General features: G+C 42.4%; 2 protein-coding genes across 5 annotated transcripts in view; one reads left to right on the forward strand and one right to left on the reverse strand.

Annotated features, from left to right (window-relative positions):
• Positions 1 to 242: 242 nt before the first annotated feature.
• Positions 243 to 12877, forward strand: tgfb3 (transforming growth factor, beta 3). The gene is made up of 7 exons (XM_086149393.1): positions 243 to 995; positions 4690 to 4853; positions 6175 to 6304; positions 6451 to 6558; positions 9757 to 9910; positions 11558 to 11711; positions 11811 to 12877. Exons 1-7 carry the CDS (start codon positions 650 to 652, stop codon positions 11967 to 11969), a joined length of 1215 nt encoding a protein of 404 aa, XP_086005519.1. The 5' UTR covers positions 243 to 649; the 3' UTR covers positions 11970 to 12877.
• Positions 12646 to 18131, reverse strand: part of ttll5 (tubulin tyrosine ligase-like family, member 5) — a 56534-nt gene continuing 51048 nt past the window's right edge. For 3 of the 4 annotated variants that reach the window (XM_086149364.1, XM_086149381.1, XM_086149356.1), the window contains 2 exons: positions 17171 to 17253; positions 12646 to 14644 (listed from right to left, as the gene is read on the reverse strand). In XM_086149364.1, coding sequence (XP_086005490.1) covers positions 14592 to 14644; positions 17171 to 17253 — 136 coding nt within the window. In that variant the 3' untranslated portion in view covers positions 12646 to 14591. The remainder of the gene's footprint in view (positions 14645 to 17170; positions 17254 to 18131) is intronic. The other variant, XM_086149372.1, reaches the window with a different exon arrangement.

Consider the following 18131-nt stretch of genomic DNA (forward strand, 5'->3'; position numbering starts at 1 on the left):
AAATGCAAAACACCGTGTTGTCTGTTAATTTTGTCTTAGTGACAGGGCCTCCCATGAAGTGGCCTCCGTGGGGAAGAAGTGATCGATTAGAGGATCGATAAGTGGTTACGGACGCTGCAAAACAGCACAGTCCTTCTTATCGTCGCAAGGGTTTTTATACTTTGCGGCCCTCCCTTGTGGTCCCGCCCTCACTCTTTATTGGCCTGAGCCTATAAAGAGTGAGGGAGAGGGGAGTGTTTGGCAGTGTGTTTGAGGCTGGACTGGGGAAAGATAGCAGGAGCGCAGTGGATGGAAAGAAGCCTAATGCGATGGAGAAAGTGAACCACGGTGCAGAGATCGGTGCCCTGTAGACGCTGAAGCCAAAGGGGGAACAAATGCTTGTATGAGGCGAAGGGGAATGAAGAGTAGGCTCGAGAATTTTGATGAAGGCTTGAGTTTATTTCCAGAAATGGCACGGAGTTGGTCTCTTGCGAATGCGCATTTTGTAAAGATGACATAGCACTTGAGAAAATGGGATCTCTCCAGGAACAGAACTCACATACGACCTGAATGAAGACAGAGAAGGGATTCGATTCAAGTCGGAATTTAGTTTTGTCGCTTTGCTCTTTTACTTGACAAGCCTCGGTTGTGAGCGAATGCAGAGTGAAATATGAATCTGGGCAAAGCGCTCCTGTTTTTCCTCCTCTCAGACTGTGTGACACTGATCCTGTCGCTGTCCACTTGCACCACAGTGGACATAGACCACATCAAGAAAAAGAGAGTGGAGGCAGTCCGGGGACAGATCCTCAGCAAACTCCGGCTGACTAGTCCTCCGCAAACAACAGGTCCAAACCATGTGCCATTCCAGGTCCTGGCGCTTTATAACAGCACAAAGGAGCTGATTGAGGAGCTGGGAAGAGACAGGCAGCAGAGTTGTGGACAGGATAACACGGAGACCGAGTACTACGCGAAAGAGATTTACAAGTTCAACATGATCAATGGTCCGCCAGAAAACAGTAAGTTCCCTTTTCTTTTTCGCTCAGGGACTTTTTTTTTTCCTCAAGAGTCACGGACGCGTGTCGTTGAAAAAACGTTTCGAACCGCTCGAAAAGAGCACAGTTTGTATCGGGTGAGAATAAGCGGATCGGAGCAAAGTGTAAGCAAATGCGAGGCGATCTTAAAGTCGCAGCCGCGATGCGTAAAGGCGCACAGGGCAAAGTCAACAGTCTCATTGGAATGAACGCCATTCCTCATACATACCTCACACCAAAGCCATGGGAACTCCAGTCGAGGTCTGACACATTCCTGAGCGGAGGGGGGGGGGGGGGTTCTCAGGCAGTTCGGTCTAGCATTTATTGCCAACTCAATACCTCACGACTTTCCCCGACAAACTATGGCCCGCCGATTGTTCCAGCGGCCAGAAGCACAGGTTCCCTGCGCTGCTCTGTCCCTGACTCTCCAGAGAGAGAGAGAGAGAGAGAGAGAGAGAGAGAGAGAGAGAGTGTGTGTGTGTGTGTGTGTGTGTGTGTGTGTGTGTGTGTGTGTGTGTTGTCAAGTGGAGGGCCTGGATTTCAGCCTATTCACGCTTAAGTGCATGCGTTCCACTTTTGAAATCAACAGGTGTTTATGCTGTGCCTTGGTACTAAGCAGAGCCTCCGGTGTGTGAGCTCTGAATCAAATCCATTTCACAGGTCCCACAAAGTGCTTCTGACATTCAAAACACACAGCTCGGGGTTGATCCTCTGGTCAGAGGTAGCCAGAGCTCCCAAAACAAACAGAGGTCTAAGGAGTGGGAGTGGGATCAACGATGGCCAAGTGCCCAGGACAGATCACACTGGTCTCTCGCCGTAGGTGATAATACAAGACATGAACTTGACTTACGACCCGCCGTTCTTATTGCAGTAAACTGCTTCTCCAAGCAGGATATTACCTGAAGAAACACAGCCTGCCAGCATACATTCATTATTAGGTTTCTCCTCCTTTGCATTACGTAATTTTAAAGAGAGCTGAGCACGCTTTAGGTATTTAGGAGCATAATGTCTGTCACCTTCATAATTTTTCACTATGGTTCAATTTTTTTCCCCCTGGATCTAATGACTTTTACATTCACTGGCTTTGGAAGGTGCGAGTCTATGGGCATATATCCACGTTCTACCTTTTTGTACCTAGTTTAGAAAAAAAAAAAAAGAAGTGAAACAGAAAGTTCCTTGTTTTGTTTTTTTCCCCTCCAACTACACATGCTCAGTTATGCGTTTAAGTATCACTACTTCAACCAAAATATTTGCAATCCCAAGCGAACTTGAGATCCGCCTAAGAGGTCATCTGTTTGGAAGGCCATTGTGGCACCCCATGCTTCCCACGTGGCATGTTGGCAATCACCAGATACTGAAAATAAACACATTGTTCTTAACAATAATACTTAAAGATCTTTGAATATTTGGGAAAGAAAAATAAAAAGCTTCAGCTATACTTTGACTTCCTCTGAAGTGTGTCAATGAATTTTTAAGATGTTTATTAAATCAGTGTTGGGTCAGTTGAAACCGTGGGGGATAGCAGAGAAATGATTTCTTCTCAACAAACAGACACAAGAGGTGAGAATGAAACCAGTGAGAGAGGTTTCATAGTTGCGATTTTTTTTCCTTTTAATCTAACTTTTACGACAATTAAGATAACTGTAAACCGAAACAAAGACATTTAAAAAGAAATCAGCGTTGTCCTTTAACAGCTGGCTCGCACCTGCTGCCTTATGCTTCCTATTTCCTTTGTTTACCCTTGCAAAAGCGCTGGAGAGACTGACATCACAGACAACCCTCCAGGCAATGCAGGAAAGAGAGGTGATTCCTGGAGGGGGCGGGGGGTCATCGGAAGGTTTTTTAAAACCGTCCTAGTAACTCCGGTATCACCATGCTTGAGTCTCTCATTCAAAAGCTATGAATGTTCTGTCAGTCGGTTCAGCTGACCAGAAGCCAGTACTTTCCCAGGGGTATATTTTACCTGTAAGCTTTGCTGGTATGAATATTTCAGACTTCACCACGTGGAGCTCAGTCACATCAATCACAACTAAAAACAACATTCTAAAAACCAATGCTGCCGTCAAGCTAACTGAGATGTTGCCAAACACAGTTTGACAAAATAAATGAATCTCTTTTTTGCCACTGCAGTGTCTAAAAATAGATGACTTCAATTTGAAATATAAAATGTAATATAAAAAGAAAGTGGAAAACCTTTGGTCATTAATCTGTGCTGCCTCACATAGTTTTCGAGAGCATCTCCACACGGTTGTGAGTTCATTTAAAAGGGGGAGGGGGAGTGGTGTCAGAAAATTAATGAATGTATTTCATTATTTTGCAAGCAATCACCTCCCCTTGCCAACATGGAACAAATTACCTTTCAGACCCTTGGCAAAAATAAGCCATAATGTGAAATCCACCTAAAACCTTTGCAATGGGAAGAATTAGGTCATCCAAAAGGAAACCAAAGACTTGATTAGAATTTCAAATCTCCCCTCAAAGTGGGGCTTTCCACCTTCTGCGGGGGAGGCGGGGGCAGCTACTGAGCTTTTCTCCTTATAGCTTTTGTGGAGATGATGGACAGATATATGGCTGGGGAAGAATGCTGAAAAGGTCACCTATAAATAGGGGAACACTGAAAAAGAAAGTTTCTGGAAATATCAGATAATGACTGGGAGGACACTGGAATAGGATTATCGGTCAAATGAGGTACAGATATTCGGAGGGAGATGTGCAAGTTCCTTTTCGGTGATGACACAAATAAGTGAACCTCTGTGCTCCCATTGTCCTTAAACAGCACAAGGTGCAATGCCCCTTTCAGCCACCATCAAAATATGACTTTGTAATAAACCTTAAGCACAGGTTAATAAATTACCCATGACTTGGCTTTGAAATACAGTTTCCACTTGGCTTGTTTAATCTCACTATGTGCTTGTTTTGCTCAACAATATATGTGCTTGGCCTGTTGAAATAATAAACTGCTCACTTATATTAAGGTATAAAAACACGAGTCTTCAGTTCAACAGGAAGCTTTTAAGATAAAGTCACAATGTGGCTGTTTATTCTGCCAGAGATCAGTGTGTCACGCACACAAGGGGAATGTGAATAGCCAGTCGGTACTTACCAAGCATGCGCTCAATGGAGTCGGCCACCTCGCTGGAAGCTCAGGTATCGTCCGCATCTTCCTGGCTTCCTTCTGGGGAATGCTTGGCTTCCGACGGAGCACCTGTCGAGCTCCAGAACTGGTGGGAGGAGTATGTGCTGTCCGACTGCAGCTCTGCCATCACACGGGACATTTGGTTTTCATTTCATGACTTCAACTTGTTGCTAAATCAGACAGCACAAAGCATAGGCAGATGGTTTTGTGCTCATATCTGCCTGGAAAGAACAAGAAATTGTTAATAAAAAAAGAAAAAAGAAAAAAATGAGACCTTTCTTTTTATCTGAAGCCTAATTTTGTTCTGGGAACTCCTCTATGAAAACAGTGATCAATAATCAGAGGATAAACATGGCCACACTTTCTATGGAAAAAAAGGTCTTGTTAATAGGTGTACGATGAGGTAAGAGATGAGCAAGAGCTTGCAGTAATTATGTCAAAAGAAACAATTACAACTGGAGGTTAAAGATAGTTTCCATTGAAAAATTATTAAATATTACTTCATGAACCAGTTTTGTGTCAGTATTTCCTTTTTACCTGCAGATGACCTCCCCTACTGTCCAAAGGGCATCACATCCAAGGTTTTCCGTTTCAACGTCTCCAGCATGGAGAAAAACTCTACCAACTTGTTCCGGGCTGAGTTTCGGGCCCAGCGGATCCCCAACTCCAGTGCCAAGAAAAATGAGCAGAGGATTGAACTCTACCAGGTGTGTGAACCAACTGCTCACAGCGCACGTGGGGGGGGGTGGGGGGTGGGAGGTAATGTCTCTTAGAAGGCCGAATGCTACTAGGAGGATGAAATCGTTTGTATCAGTGTGCGCAAATGCCTCTTACTCCGCCACTGATCATTATTCCATGTGTTGTCAACTGGATTCTACATTAGCGTTTAAGAGCTTGCACAGGCCTCTTTTAGAAACCTTGGATTACTGCTCAGAAATGTTCTTTTTTTCTTAGCTGTCTATCTCAAAGCAGTTGTCCATCTTTGTTAGAAGCACTGAGGAATTACGCTTTCAGCGAGGAGTTTATGGATGTGCACCTGCATTGGTGTTCTCCGGATCGTGGTGTGTGTAAAATCTGTCTCATACTCCTTGTGTGTGGTAGCATGGATAGGTTTTTTTTTTCCCCCTCAGTTTCCTCATTAATCTCTCATGAGAGACTAGGAGTAATGATCAGGTTCCAACATTTCCTGCCAGGGAGACAAGCGTCTCCGGACTGCATACTGCCTCTGAGGCAGAGTCTGGCCAGCTCTGAATACAGACTGTCAGGCCCTCAGATTGTTTCCAGGGGCTTCGGAAGAGATAGAGGCAGGGTCACCCACTGGGGGAGTAAATGGAGCCGCTCGCCCCACAGTTTTCAGGCTCGGCCTGATTGGCAGAAGGCTGATGCTGGCAGCGTCACGTTCCCACAGGAAGACCGATTAGATGCAGACAATGTTCAGAAACCTGGTTATCCTGGTTGTACTGTGGGCCGACCTGTTCACTCACACCTAGACATATTTCTTTCAAGGGATAAATATCTTTTCACAGCAAAGTAATGATGGAAGTAAAAATCTAAACCCCCCTATTTCACTCTTTAGTTTCAGGTCTCGACATGATAATAATATTATGCCTGCTTTCCTGCTCTCTGGACCTGTTTGACACTGTATCTTGGAGCTAAGCTGAAGTTGAAGCTTGAACTGCTGATGTGAAGGACAGACAGGTTCTCATTGGCAGGAGGGTAACACGCAGGCATTAACTTGCAAAACGTGGATATCAACACAAGGAGTCACTTTTTCCATGAAGAGAAGACATTTGGCCCAAGGCATCCCGGAGAGTCTGTCTCAGACAGACAGCTCTGGTTCATTGTGTGTGTGAGAGTGTGTGTGTGTGTGTGTGTGTGTGTGAGAGAGAGAGAGAGAGAGAGAGAGAGAGAGAGAGAGAGAGAGAGAGAGAGAGAGAGAGAGAGAGAGAGAGAGAGAGAGAGAGAGAGAGAGAGAGAGAGAAAATGAGAGTTTATGCAGCTGGGTCACATTTTCATTTTTCTCTGCAGATCCTCCAGAAAGACGACCCCAAAGCCAAACAGCGGTACATTGGGGGCAAGAATGTCCTGACCAAGGGAATGCCTGAATGGGTCTCTTTTGATGTTACGGAGACAGTGAGGGAGTGGCTGATGTACCGACGTGAGTGGAACATGTTGATTTTTTTCTTTGCATCACACCTTATTACATACCAGAGCTACTGGCTAAGTCGATCTAAAATAAAGGCCTGTGGCTTCAGGGGAAAATATCAGCTCCTTACTTTCTCCTGCTCTTGTTTGCCCCGTCAGAGACCAACCTGGGCCTGGAGATCAGTGTCCACTGTCCTTGCCACACTTTCAAACCCAATGGTGACATCATTGAGAATGCCAATGAGGTACTAGAGGTCAAGTTCAAAGGTGAGATGTGATTAAGAGATTCTTTTTTTTTCCTTCCTTTAAAATGTAATGACACAATTTTGGTTTTACCATCTGCTGTCTGTCACCACTTAAAATGTAGCTTACTTTCCCTATGCATCTGTTTCGTTATAATGTTTTGTGTTTGTTAGTTTGGGCTTGTTGTTGTTTTTATTTTCAAAGACATGTTGTCATGTGGGTGGCTCGTCTCATCCGTCTCATGTTATGTACTGGCGATAACTTCATTTTGTTTCAATAAAACGGTTGTTAGTTGAGGGACATCTTCCCATGTCAGCTCACACTGCTGCTTCAGAACAATGAAGAGGAGCTTATTTCCTGAGTGTAATGTTAGCCAGAGGTTACAAAGCGAACTGTGAAACAAGTGTCCCATTTCAGTCTCAATAATTTACAAAAAATTTGGATCTTGTCTTGACATGTTTCCTTGTTACTGATACAATATTTTCAGCCACTGTTGTTGGAATTTCCAGCACAGATACTCAAATCAGGGCAGGTCTAATGTCATTCAAATCATAAATAAGTAGTTAAAAGACCAACTTTTTTAAAAACTAGCTTTTACATTTAATGGGGTTCTTTTCATTGGCCCAATTTCTATGTCGCTGACGCTAGCATTGTGATGTGACCCCTGTGTAACATCACAACTTACTTTTCTCAGTATATGAGGAAAGAGGGTGGGGACCCACAAACAGACTTGATTAATACAGAGAGTGAAGGTACGTCACGCATTTTGTGATTTAGCTGCCAAAGTGAGTTTTTTTTTTGCCTGTGTTAATAAACAAAGATGAGGCAGTTTTGTTAAGAAACATTTTCCGTTGTCCAGTTTTGGTTTCTTTGGGTTTTTTTTCCCAGAAAAATTATCCAACTTTCTTCAGTAAATCTTGATGCCATGGTCATCTTAACAAGAAAATCATAAATCTAACTCCTAAGCTTGGGGCCTTCCTAGACTTTCACTGCAACATGAAGGTTTTTCCACCCATACAAAAACTAGTATCTAACTGCTATCGAAGCCTCACTCACTCTGGATTGGAAGAGTCAATTTAAATGTTGTTGGGGGGGGCAGAACATCTTTTATCATATAAAATACAATCCGTCATATATATTGAATATCAAAAGCAAATCTCATCATGCAACATTTCCAACCAAGAGTTAAATTCATGACATTTATGATCTGTAATAATTCAGTTATAAATTAGCAGCATATAAATATCATCACAGGAGATCAGATGTCTTAATGGTGGGGCGTTAACATGTTCAATGATTCAAAGACCCAGGATTTCAGTGACTTAACTTGCTTAAACTTTAATCTGACACAATGACAAGGTTGTCTGTTATCAGGAGTAATTTAGTGGTTGTCATTTACAAACTTTAAAACCAATATTGGTTATACGGTGTTCAGCTACGTGCAGACCAGGAATGGAGATAATAAAGATATTCAACATACAGAACATTATATTGGTCCAGAAAGTAACATACAAAGTGAGCTGCCAACATGAAATTGGCGTGAAACATGAAATTTCTGCTTATATCTGCGATAAAAACCAAGTGTAACAATTCCAAGTGGTGCTTTGATTTGGCTGCATGCTGGAGTGTTTCATGTGCAGGACACAGTGACAGGTCTTGGCAGGCTGCATCCTGCCGACCTCAGTCTTTATCTGAATGCTGGCTCGAGCTTGGTGTTCAACATCCATGCGCTATATAAGAGTGATATCAATCTTCTCATCTAACTCTTGGCAAATACAGTTCCCAAAATGTCAAATTGATCCTCTAACTCGCTCTTTCCTTGATTAATCTCATATTTTAAACTAACATTTTCCCCATTTTAAGACTGCATCCCTCTGAATCTCTCCTATTGTTTATTGAGGCCAGACTCTCCCTTCAGTTTCCAAGACTTGTGTCATCATCTTTAGCCGAACAGTGGTCGCTCGGTTCAGACGCCACTCTGCTCTTGATTTCTCATACAGAAAAGGCTATCTGTGGATTTTTTATTCGTAGTGGAGGGAAAGTTAACAATTTGTTTGATTCTCATCTTTTGTTTGTTGTCAAAATGTGGTTTTAAGTGATTAGTGTTGTTGAGGCGGTGTTGGTCACCAGATGATTTGTATTAGTGGCTCAGGACTGTCTGATGTCAGAGGGACTTTTTTCTCAGTTCAGTTTTAGTTTGATGTGTCTGTTTCAGAGGTCTTACAGTTATGGTTGGAGCCAAATTCTATTAGTGGATATCTGAAATTATTTGCTGAATTCTAAGTTTGTCCTTTGATTTTGTATATGGTATTTGGAGTATTTGTTGAATTCATTGGCAAGGTGGACCGTCTATCTTTTATCTTCAAAGAGCAGAGGACTTATTTCAATTCCACACAGAGTTTATCAAAACTAGTGCACAATGTCGAAATTCAAATTTGCATGCCTGTTTTCAGGAAATGTCCTTCGTCAACTGAAAAAAATATTTGTAACATGCTCCCGTTTCATCTAATTTACACAAAAAAAATGTGACTTTCATCTTGAATCTTAGATCTCAAGGTATGACCTGTTTTGAATGGATTTACCGATCCTTACAAAAGAATAGTTCGCCACTCATGAGATTGCTGTACAAAAATTTCTTGCTAGTGTAACACACCAATCATCACATGCCCCATTGAGGTGCTTTTTTTTTGGGGGGGGGGGTATAATGTTTTTTTACAACAAGGAAGGGAGACACAGAGCATGGGAATACAGCTAATCTGGTATTTCACTTAGTGCAGGGGCCCCCAGGCCCAAGGGCCTGGGAATGCTCTGCACTGGCTAGGCCACAAGGAATGTGCTACCATGGATCTCAGATGTTTGGCCCCTAATTAAAGAAGGGCCAGCATATCCAGCAGCAGCATCTCTCCTGAGACATCTGCTGCTTTAGCTATCAGGGCTAGAGTGGATGAGCAGACATAGGCAGAGGCAGAGTGGGAGAGAAGAGGGAAGTTAAGGACTGGTGCTGAGGGAAGAAAAAGCAGAGTCCAGTCTGGAGATAATCCGTCTGTAACATTAATATTGATCTCCCTAAATAGCCGTGGCTCCACTGATGTCACCTTACAAAAGTTCAGGGAATTCATTCTACAACTGTTGAGGAAAAAAGTTTAGCTGTTTTTGTTTGTTGGTTTGTTGTGTGTCTTTGTATGGCTTTCATTACATACACCAACTGACTTACTTCCGCAGGTATGGAGGCAGACTATGATGATTTGAGCCGTGCGAAAAACCAAAAGGAGCACTACCCCCACCTCATCCTCATGATGCTCCCTCCCCACAGGCTGGATGCCCAGTCCTCATCCCGTAGGCGCAAGAGGGCACTTGACACCAATTACTGCTTCAAGTAAGGCAACTGGAAAATATAATGGATTATTATTAATTACCTTTAATGTTCAGAGTGAAATACAGCTGTATGCAGGAGAGATTCCCATCAGGATTGTTTTCAATATCATGTTTTGTGAAAGAGGTGTGGTAATCTTAGATGATCGATCTTAAATGACCACACGATATTTTTTTACAGAAAGTTTATGGTAGTACCACAGTGCCAAGTCTCAATTCATAACAATGACAAAGTGAGAGCTTACAACCTTCAACAGTTTACTTTTGTAAAGCCCTTAAGTAAGGAGTTTGTATAATTAATTTTTCACAGACAGTGTCTGCAATACTCTCCACTTCCACGAGTATTCTTTTCAACTGATTTTATCATGACGTCTTTTGACGCTTAAAGCATTGCCTCCTCCCATTTGAAAAGATGAAGTGAGATGATCATTTGTAATTTTTCCAAACCCTATATTACTCTTCTGTTAAAATTCCCCACTGACTCTGGAAAGCCATCATAAATACATAAAGCAATAACTAAGCTAATAAATAGTCAGCTATTCATTTGAGAAGGTTTAATTTGTCTTCCAAATATAGTTACATCACTGTGTTTTGACTGTCATCATTATAAAGCCACCACATTTCTAATGATTTTAATATCTTCACAATGACAGGTTAATTACCTATACAATGAAGAGGAGTGTGCGGAAATAGACCCAGAGCACAACTATCCTTAATGTCGACATAAAGGTTCATGCCGGTTACTGATCAGGGAAACTCATAATCTATCAGCGGCGAAAGTTTTAATTTTAACATTTACAACCCAGGTGGTCATAGTAAGCATAGTCTCTTTGAAGGAATGTTCCCTTCTGCTGCCGCCCTACTATATTCTCCCTTTTTTTTTCCACCATCCATCTTCAAGTGCTGCCTGGTTATGTTAGAATAACCAAAACATATCAGTTTTATGCGCCTGGCTCACCGCCTCATTTTAAGAGCTTGCGCGGTTGTTCGTCACACTGCGAAGAATTCCGAACAATGCCAAAACAGTTACTTTTTCGTTTTTTCTTTTCAATTTTTTTGAGCTTTCAGCTGTGGCCCAACTACCATCGCTACCAGTAAACTTCTGATGCTCCTGATGAGCAGTCCAGACATGTTCTAAAATATCTTTTGGCAGTTTTGGATATATGAGCACTTGTAATGCAACATACTGAATGTGGGCTGGTTAAAAAAAAAAAGAAGGAAGCTATTACTTTCTCGCAGGCATTAGTGTCTTGTTTTTGAGTTGCAAACCAGCCAGGGCAGCATGTAATGGAAATCACTGCTGTCGTATCACATAAAAATGGCAAGGAAGAAGAGAGCACGGGCACAGAAAACATTGTATAAACTTATTAATCAGCGTGACAAGCATGACAGTGGTATTAGCTCATACAAGTCAAGATCTGCCTCAGTATCTAAAAAAAAATGCTACTCTTTTACATTTCCTCTGTCAGGCTGTCAGGCTGCGCAGAGACACCTGGGCAGATTTCCAAGAGGGAAAATAAGGGCACATCTAAGAGTGGAATTTCTGAGGTTTTCTCATCACTGCCAGTGGAGCCACTGGCAGAAGACTCACACTCAAATTTGTGCCTTACCTGTGAATTTTAATCTCCCTTTTTCTTGCTCCTTGTTGCAGTAATTACGAGGAGAATTGCTGCGTGCGACCACTATACATTAATTTCCGGCAGGACTTGGGCTGGAGGTGGATCCATCAGCCTGAAGGGTACTACGCCAATTTCTGTTCCGGTCCCTGTCCTTACTTACGGAGCGCGGATACCACCCACAGCTCAGTAAGACAAAGTACCACAACATATTAGAGTCGTATATTTGTTTGGTAGACATGATTTCAAACTCCATTATCCTTTTTTTTTTTCTTCCATCTCTTAAAGCTGCTGAGCCTGTACAACACCTTGAACCCAGAGGCCTCTGCCTCACCCTGCTGTGTCCCTCAGGACTTGGAGCCCCTCACCATCCTCTACTACGTGGGTCGCTCGCCTAAAGTTGAGCAGCTCTCCAACATGGTTGTTAAGTCCTGCAAGTGCAGCTAAATGTCTTCAGGGCCCAGGGAGAGACATGGGATGCAATAACTCCCAGCACTACTCAGGAGCCAGTATGAGGGGTTTAGGGGGCACGGTACCGTTTGTCCTCCCTTCCCTCAGCTTTAGCCTTGTCCAAGCTCTATCACACTAATCGAACCCCGCAAATGAGATGTGGCCCACCACTCAGCTCACTATCATTGGCAGCCTTCGCCTAGAGGCCTCATCAAACACCACTCTACTGACAGCACCCTCAGACCCAACCAACCTCTCTCTGACCATCAGAAATGGCTTTTTGGCATGTGTGCTTTTTTTTCTTCTTTGTCATATTCCAGCATTTTAAACAGTGTGTACCTCAGTGTATTCAAAGCCAGTTTTCAATGCAACAGAGAGAAAATTGTCATGCGATGACCACTGTTTTAAGGAACACGAAATTAATTACAGCCCAAATGCGTGAAAATGCAGACTGAACCAAGCATATAATAGGAATTCATCAAGATAACAATTGTTTGCTGAGAGCGAATCCTCCCCTCAGCTGATGACACATGGCCCTGACACAGAGGACACATCTGAATGTCTGAGCTGGATTATGATGCTGTAGACACAGCAACTCCCTAACACTGTTTAAGGATTCTATGCCATTGAATAAGAGCGCTTTTCGGAAAGGAAAAAGAAAAAAAAAACATGCTGGAAACCAACCTTTATTCAAAGTAGTATTTCTTTGGTGACGTTTACCTCTGTAATGCAACAGGATGGTGATTCCAGGGATTGTTTCATTTTACAGTGAAGCCGTTCTGTTGTATGAGACAATGTATGTCACTAAGTGAACACTTAACTAGAACACAAACTGTAAATGTTTTTCTTATAACTCTTGGAAACACTTTTTTAATTAAAATTTGACAGTTGGATAGAATTGTTAATTTGTTAAAGATTTTTTTGTTTCTTCTTTCAATACTTAGCAGCACTTTATTTAAAAAGGTTAATGGTGTAAATTTGAATGACCAACATAAAGACATCAACTTCCAGTATTTCATGGCAAGGTGCTGTGTGGGGCAAAAAAGCTGTACATTTACTGATAGTTAGAGCAGATTTTCTCAGTGTTTCTTTCATTGTTGTTACTATCATCAGCCATTACGATGCAATAATAGACTTAATATTGCATCGCCATAGTAATATACACATCGATTTGGGTTCTGCTGGATTCTTGCAATAAATCATGCACTGACTTTTACAGTAGTTCAGAACACAAAATAACATTTAACATCAAAGACGGGCAATGTTACAAAATAATTCAACCATCAAGTGTATTGAAACGAAACTATTGCACTGGATAATAAGGGCAAAACCACTCTGATGAGATTCATCAGCCAATACAACAGACATGCATGAAATTCAAGTATTTCTGACTCATGATAATCTTATGCTGGATCTAAGAATACGTGATAGAGATATTTTCATTAACGCACTCAAAGTGAAATAATGATATGGTCCCAAGCAATAGAACAGCCACCAGGATATTGGTATGCAGGTGCAGAATTTATCTTCACTCCAGGCAAGGATGTGCATAATCATCACGATCCTTTGTTTTATGCTTAGAGCTACACAAATTGCTGACCAAATATACAACATAGATGAAACACAATAATTTTACTTACCAATACTAAAATATTACATTTAGTCCATTAATAAAGTTTCACCGGGCATCATTTTTGGAGGTTATTTGCTGTGAAATGTTCCTTTTTTTCCCCTCCACATGATAGACTCCGTTCTTTGACATTACATTTATTTAAAAAAAAAAAAAAAGCAGAATTCTCTCCAGCTTATATCTCCAAAGACCAACAACACGTACTGGGAAAAAAAAAACAGACGGATAAATAGCACTATGGGAGAGGGAAAACACGTTTTGATTTTATGGGGTGCTTCCCTTTTAAATGTCTATGAATCCGGCGACAATGTCATATTATGGACAAGGCAGAACTCCAGAATGCAATCTCATTGAAGCCCTGACAATCTAAAATCTGACAAGCAAAGGATGCTATAATTAAACACATCCTTTGGCCAGGACCAGAGTCTGATATGGCAACAAGGACTTGGAGGCAATGTCTGCTGCCAGAAAAAACACATGAAAGGACTTCTCGGCATGCTTACCATTCATACCATGTCTCTTCTGAACAAAACCCCCATCTCGACACTTTAGGGGCAGGGATCTATAGAAAGACGAGGAGTGCACATTAAAATGCCTACAGGGCTGCGGGAGCCATCTGGTGAGGGCTATCTGTCTGTGATATCTGACTGAGTTATCAACAGCACAGAGAGAGAAGGCGGGTGGAGAGGGTGTAGTCAAGGGTGATGAAGGAACTGAAAATGCCATCTGATGCTGAGCAACGCAACAAAATCCGAGCTCACGTCAAAGCTTGGAATTGCTGGCCTGGCAGATGATCCTTGAACATGACTGTGGCTATATCGTGGAGAAACTAATAGGACCCTGTCCGGTGTCTGGCATGCTTTCATCTGCTGCTGCTGTTGTTGTTCTTTCCCAGAATACACCTCTGTGAGAAAGTAGGTGTGCAGTTACATGCAGAGACACCTGTCAGGCCAGCAGAGTGGCAGGACGTGCCTCTGGTCACCTTGGTGTCATCTGTGACTGGGCTCCGGGTCCTGAGACAGTTTGTGGTACACAGAAGGACCTGGGAAGCAACAGATGAAACAAGAGTCAATAGCAGGGTTTCTCACGCTGATCTAACCTGAAATGATTATTTCAGAGGAGCAGACTCTTGAATGTTCTGTTGATTATTTGAATTTAAATGGAGGTGATTCCCAGCATATCTGCTTGGTCAGCTTGGTGGTTAGCCTTTTGCCTGACGACCCTTCCACTCTCAGCCCCTCATCCCAGTGAGTGGCACGCAGCCAGGCATCCGGTATAAAAGGCCTTCCAAGTACAGTTAGAGCTGCTGTGTTTGTGTTCCCAAACAGTACTTCCTTTCATTCCCTGTCTGCTCACTCTTGTTTATTTTGGTGCTCCTTTACGCTGCGAGACCTGACTGAGCTGGAAAACGAAAACATCTCTCTGACTACCAATCCAGTGACATGACAGCTGGAAGCAGCTTCGTATAGTTCAGCGAAAGAATGATTAGAGGCAAAACTTTCTCTCAAAATGTTCAAAAGAAGCCAATCAAATGATATCATGTGTTTAGCTGCAGTAACAAAGAAAATAATTTCAAAATAAAGTTAGCATCTTTGTTTGCGACAACATTCAGAGTAACTCAATTCATCCTGTTCTTATTATATAAAAGAATTTTGTCTAACATGATTAACAGCAGAGTGAATCCCTCTTGTTGAAGGAAAACAAAAGTTTGATTTTTAATTCTACATTTAAAAACTATTTGCTTTATTTCTGAGTTGTCTCATTTTCAAACAGTCTATCAAGATGCCTATTGACGTGACACAAGTGCAGCATTCATGTCCTCACCCTGAAAGCAATAAATCTTCTCCTGCTCACTGGCTGCAAAGTCTTGAAACTTCACGAAGCTGACAAGAGTGGGTCCATAAAACACATGTGGCTGATAAGCTTTGACAGGTCCTTAACAAAATCCTGCCCTCTTTTTATTAAAAAAAAACAAAGCGATACAAAGAAGAAGAAAAGAGGAAAAAAAGAATGATGGCGTAGGAAAGTTTGTGGAGGATAAAAAGAGCAAAGAAAGGAAGAGATTTCAAGTGTGCACAGGAGAGAGAGATAAAGGGTGATTGTGATTAATGATGGCTGACAGCTGATCATAGAGAATGCTCTCCATTTAGATCTGCTATAACTCCCTGTCAGAGTCAATCAGGGAAGTTCAGTCATCTCACGACAAAGGTAAACAGGGCTGGCAGAAAGTCCTGACTCACTATTAAGCCCCACAAAAGCTGTGCCCCTTCTAATAACACCCTAACCCCTCCAAAACACCACACTGAGTCTCAGTTTCACTCCCAGATTCATTTTCAATGCATGGATAAATCTGCCCTGCTAGCTGGTTTGGTGCTGGGATTTTCTTCCTCTCTCTTTCTCTCATTCTCTCTCTCTCACACGCTTCTGAAAGCCATTAAACCGTGCATCTACCCCCACCCTTTGTGCCCTAAACGATGGAAAAAATGCATTCACGAAATTCAGAAGCTGCTCCAAACGGATCAAGTTACAGTAATTGATGAGTTTATAAGATGTTTGTTAGCCCAAGCCAGCCCTCATACTTTCGATGGAGAATGAAAAGAAATGTACCGGGGTGGAGGGGACGAGAAGGAGAGGGAGAGAGGGGGAGAAAAAGGCATGCAGCTACCGTATTTTTCCGACAGTTCAGATTGGACAAATGTGGGCTAAAATTCAGCTCGATTGTGACACTCAAAGATGTGATGAATGGTAAGATGTGCTAATGATAATGTATGGTATGGAAAAAGCAGATGGCCGCATTAGTGCAAACTACTTCATATGACTGTTCACCACACTTTGCTCAGCACCCTGCTTATGATGGAAACAGCTAGGCAAGTTCAAAACGATGACACAGGGCACACGTGAGCACCCGTGACTGAAGTGCATTACACACAAAATAGTCTGTAAAATTCAGAGCTACGTTTTAATTTTTCTTGGTTCTGTTTGTTGGGTACAAATGGACAGGCTTTGGACAGATGGATAGTAATTACAACTTGGCTAAAATGGCCACCAGATGGGAATGCCCAAGCTGTTCTCATTACAAAACAAAGATGTCATCACTTTTATGCCTTTCAATCCTCCAGCACCGATCTTATGTCTCATCTTGGAGTCATTACAAAAATATGATCAAACAGCAAATTACTGCACTGGAAAGTTTGTTTATGCCCATTCATTTCTGGCTGCAGCAAACTCTACTTGGCATTCACTTTAAAGAGAAACGCTTTATTAGTAATTTCAATCAAATAACCCGTACAACTTTGTCCCTACTCATCAAGCAAGACTGTGATCAAAGTTGACAGTAGTTTTAAAAAGACAATGTAGGTGTCTTTAACAGCTCTACCACGGAGTGAGCAAGCAAGACATTGGTAAAAATATCCAGCAGTTTTTATCAGTCTTCCACTGGGAATGTCCACTATGCCTGGCCATAATCACTGACACTGGCATAGAAGGGCATGACTTCCCCTGTGACTGAGGACTTGAGAACCAGGCAGCCAAGTAACAACGTGGTACTGAGCTATGGCATCTGACCCACCTGTTTTACCGCAGATGGCTTCATAGACAGTGTGCTGGCCACTGGACATAGTTCCATTGGCTGACCTCTCCGCAGATGTCTGCCTGGGAAGCACACACGAAAAGTATGAGTGAGGAAAGAAAAACATTCTTCCTCTGTGGTCTCCGTTGAGTTGTTACAAACCTCCACGCCATCATTCTCACCTGGTGGTTGGTAATATAGGTTTATGACTGGATCACAGGGCCTCGTGGTATTTTTGAGGTCTTGATACAATCTGAATATAGTTCTGATATGACTTGTAACAAGTGCCGGATGTAGATTTAAATGTGCTGATATGCGGCACGGTGGTTAACGCTTCGGCCTCACAGCACGAAATATCCTGGTTTGATTCCGACAAGGGGACCTTTCTGTGTGGAGTTTGCATGTCCTCCCACAGCCCCGAAACATGTCCCGAATGATTGAGTGAGTGAGTGAATGGTTGTTTGTCTATATATGTGGCCCTGCGTATGGGTGTACCCCGCCTCTCACCCGATGACAGCTGGGATAGGCTCCAGCATCCCCCCTGTAGGATAAGTGGCGGAAGATGGATGGATGGATATTCTGACTCACTCTTCTGATCGTCCCAGGTGGAGGTATGGCTAGGACTTTCTCGTCAGGCCAACAGTCTTACAAAATCTTGTAACTTTGATTAAGATTTCCCAATGTGCAGTGAAGTTAAGGCTGTTTCATGGCATAGCATCAGCATAATTTGGCAACATTTTTTTGACTTTTCATGAAGTTTTACTATGACCTTAGAGTACTAAGAGTCTTTTATCAAGATATCCACCTCTTGATGGGTCAAGGCCCAGACTCTTATCAAACGCATGACTTCATGAGTAGATCCGACCATGTAGTGATGTATTGAAGTCATTTGATTTTTCCACAATTGTTTACACTGTCCAACAGGTGGTGTGACAAGAAGATTGTTAAAGTTGGCCTTTAA

Source organism: Fistularia commersonii, chromosome 1 (assembly GCF_037954325.1).
Source record: "Fistularia commersonii isolate RoL2024-O1a breed Wild chromosome 1, RoL_Fcom_v1.0, whole genome shotgun sequence".
Lineage (NCBI taxonomy): Eukaryota > Metazoa > Chordata > Actinopteri > Syngnathiformes > Fistulariidae > Fistularia > Fistularia commersonii.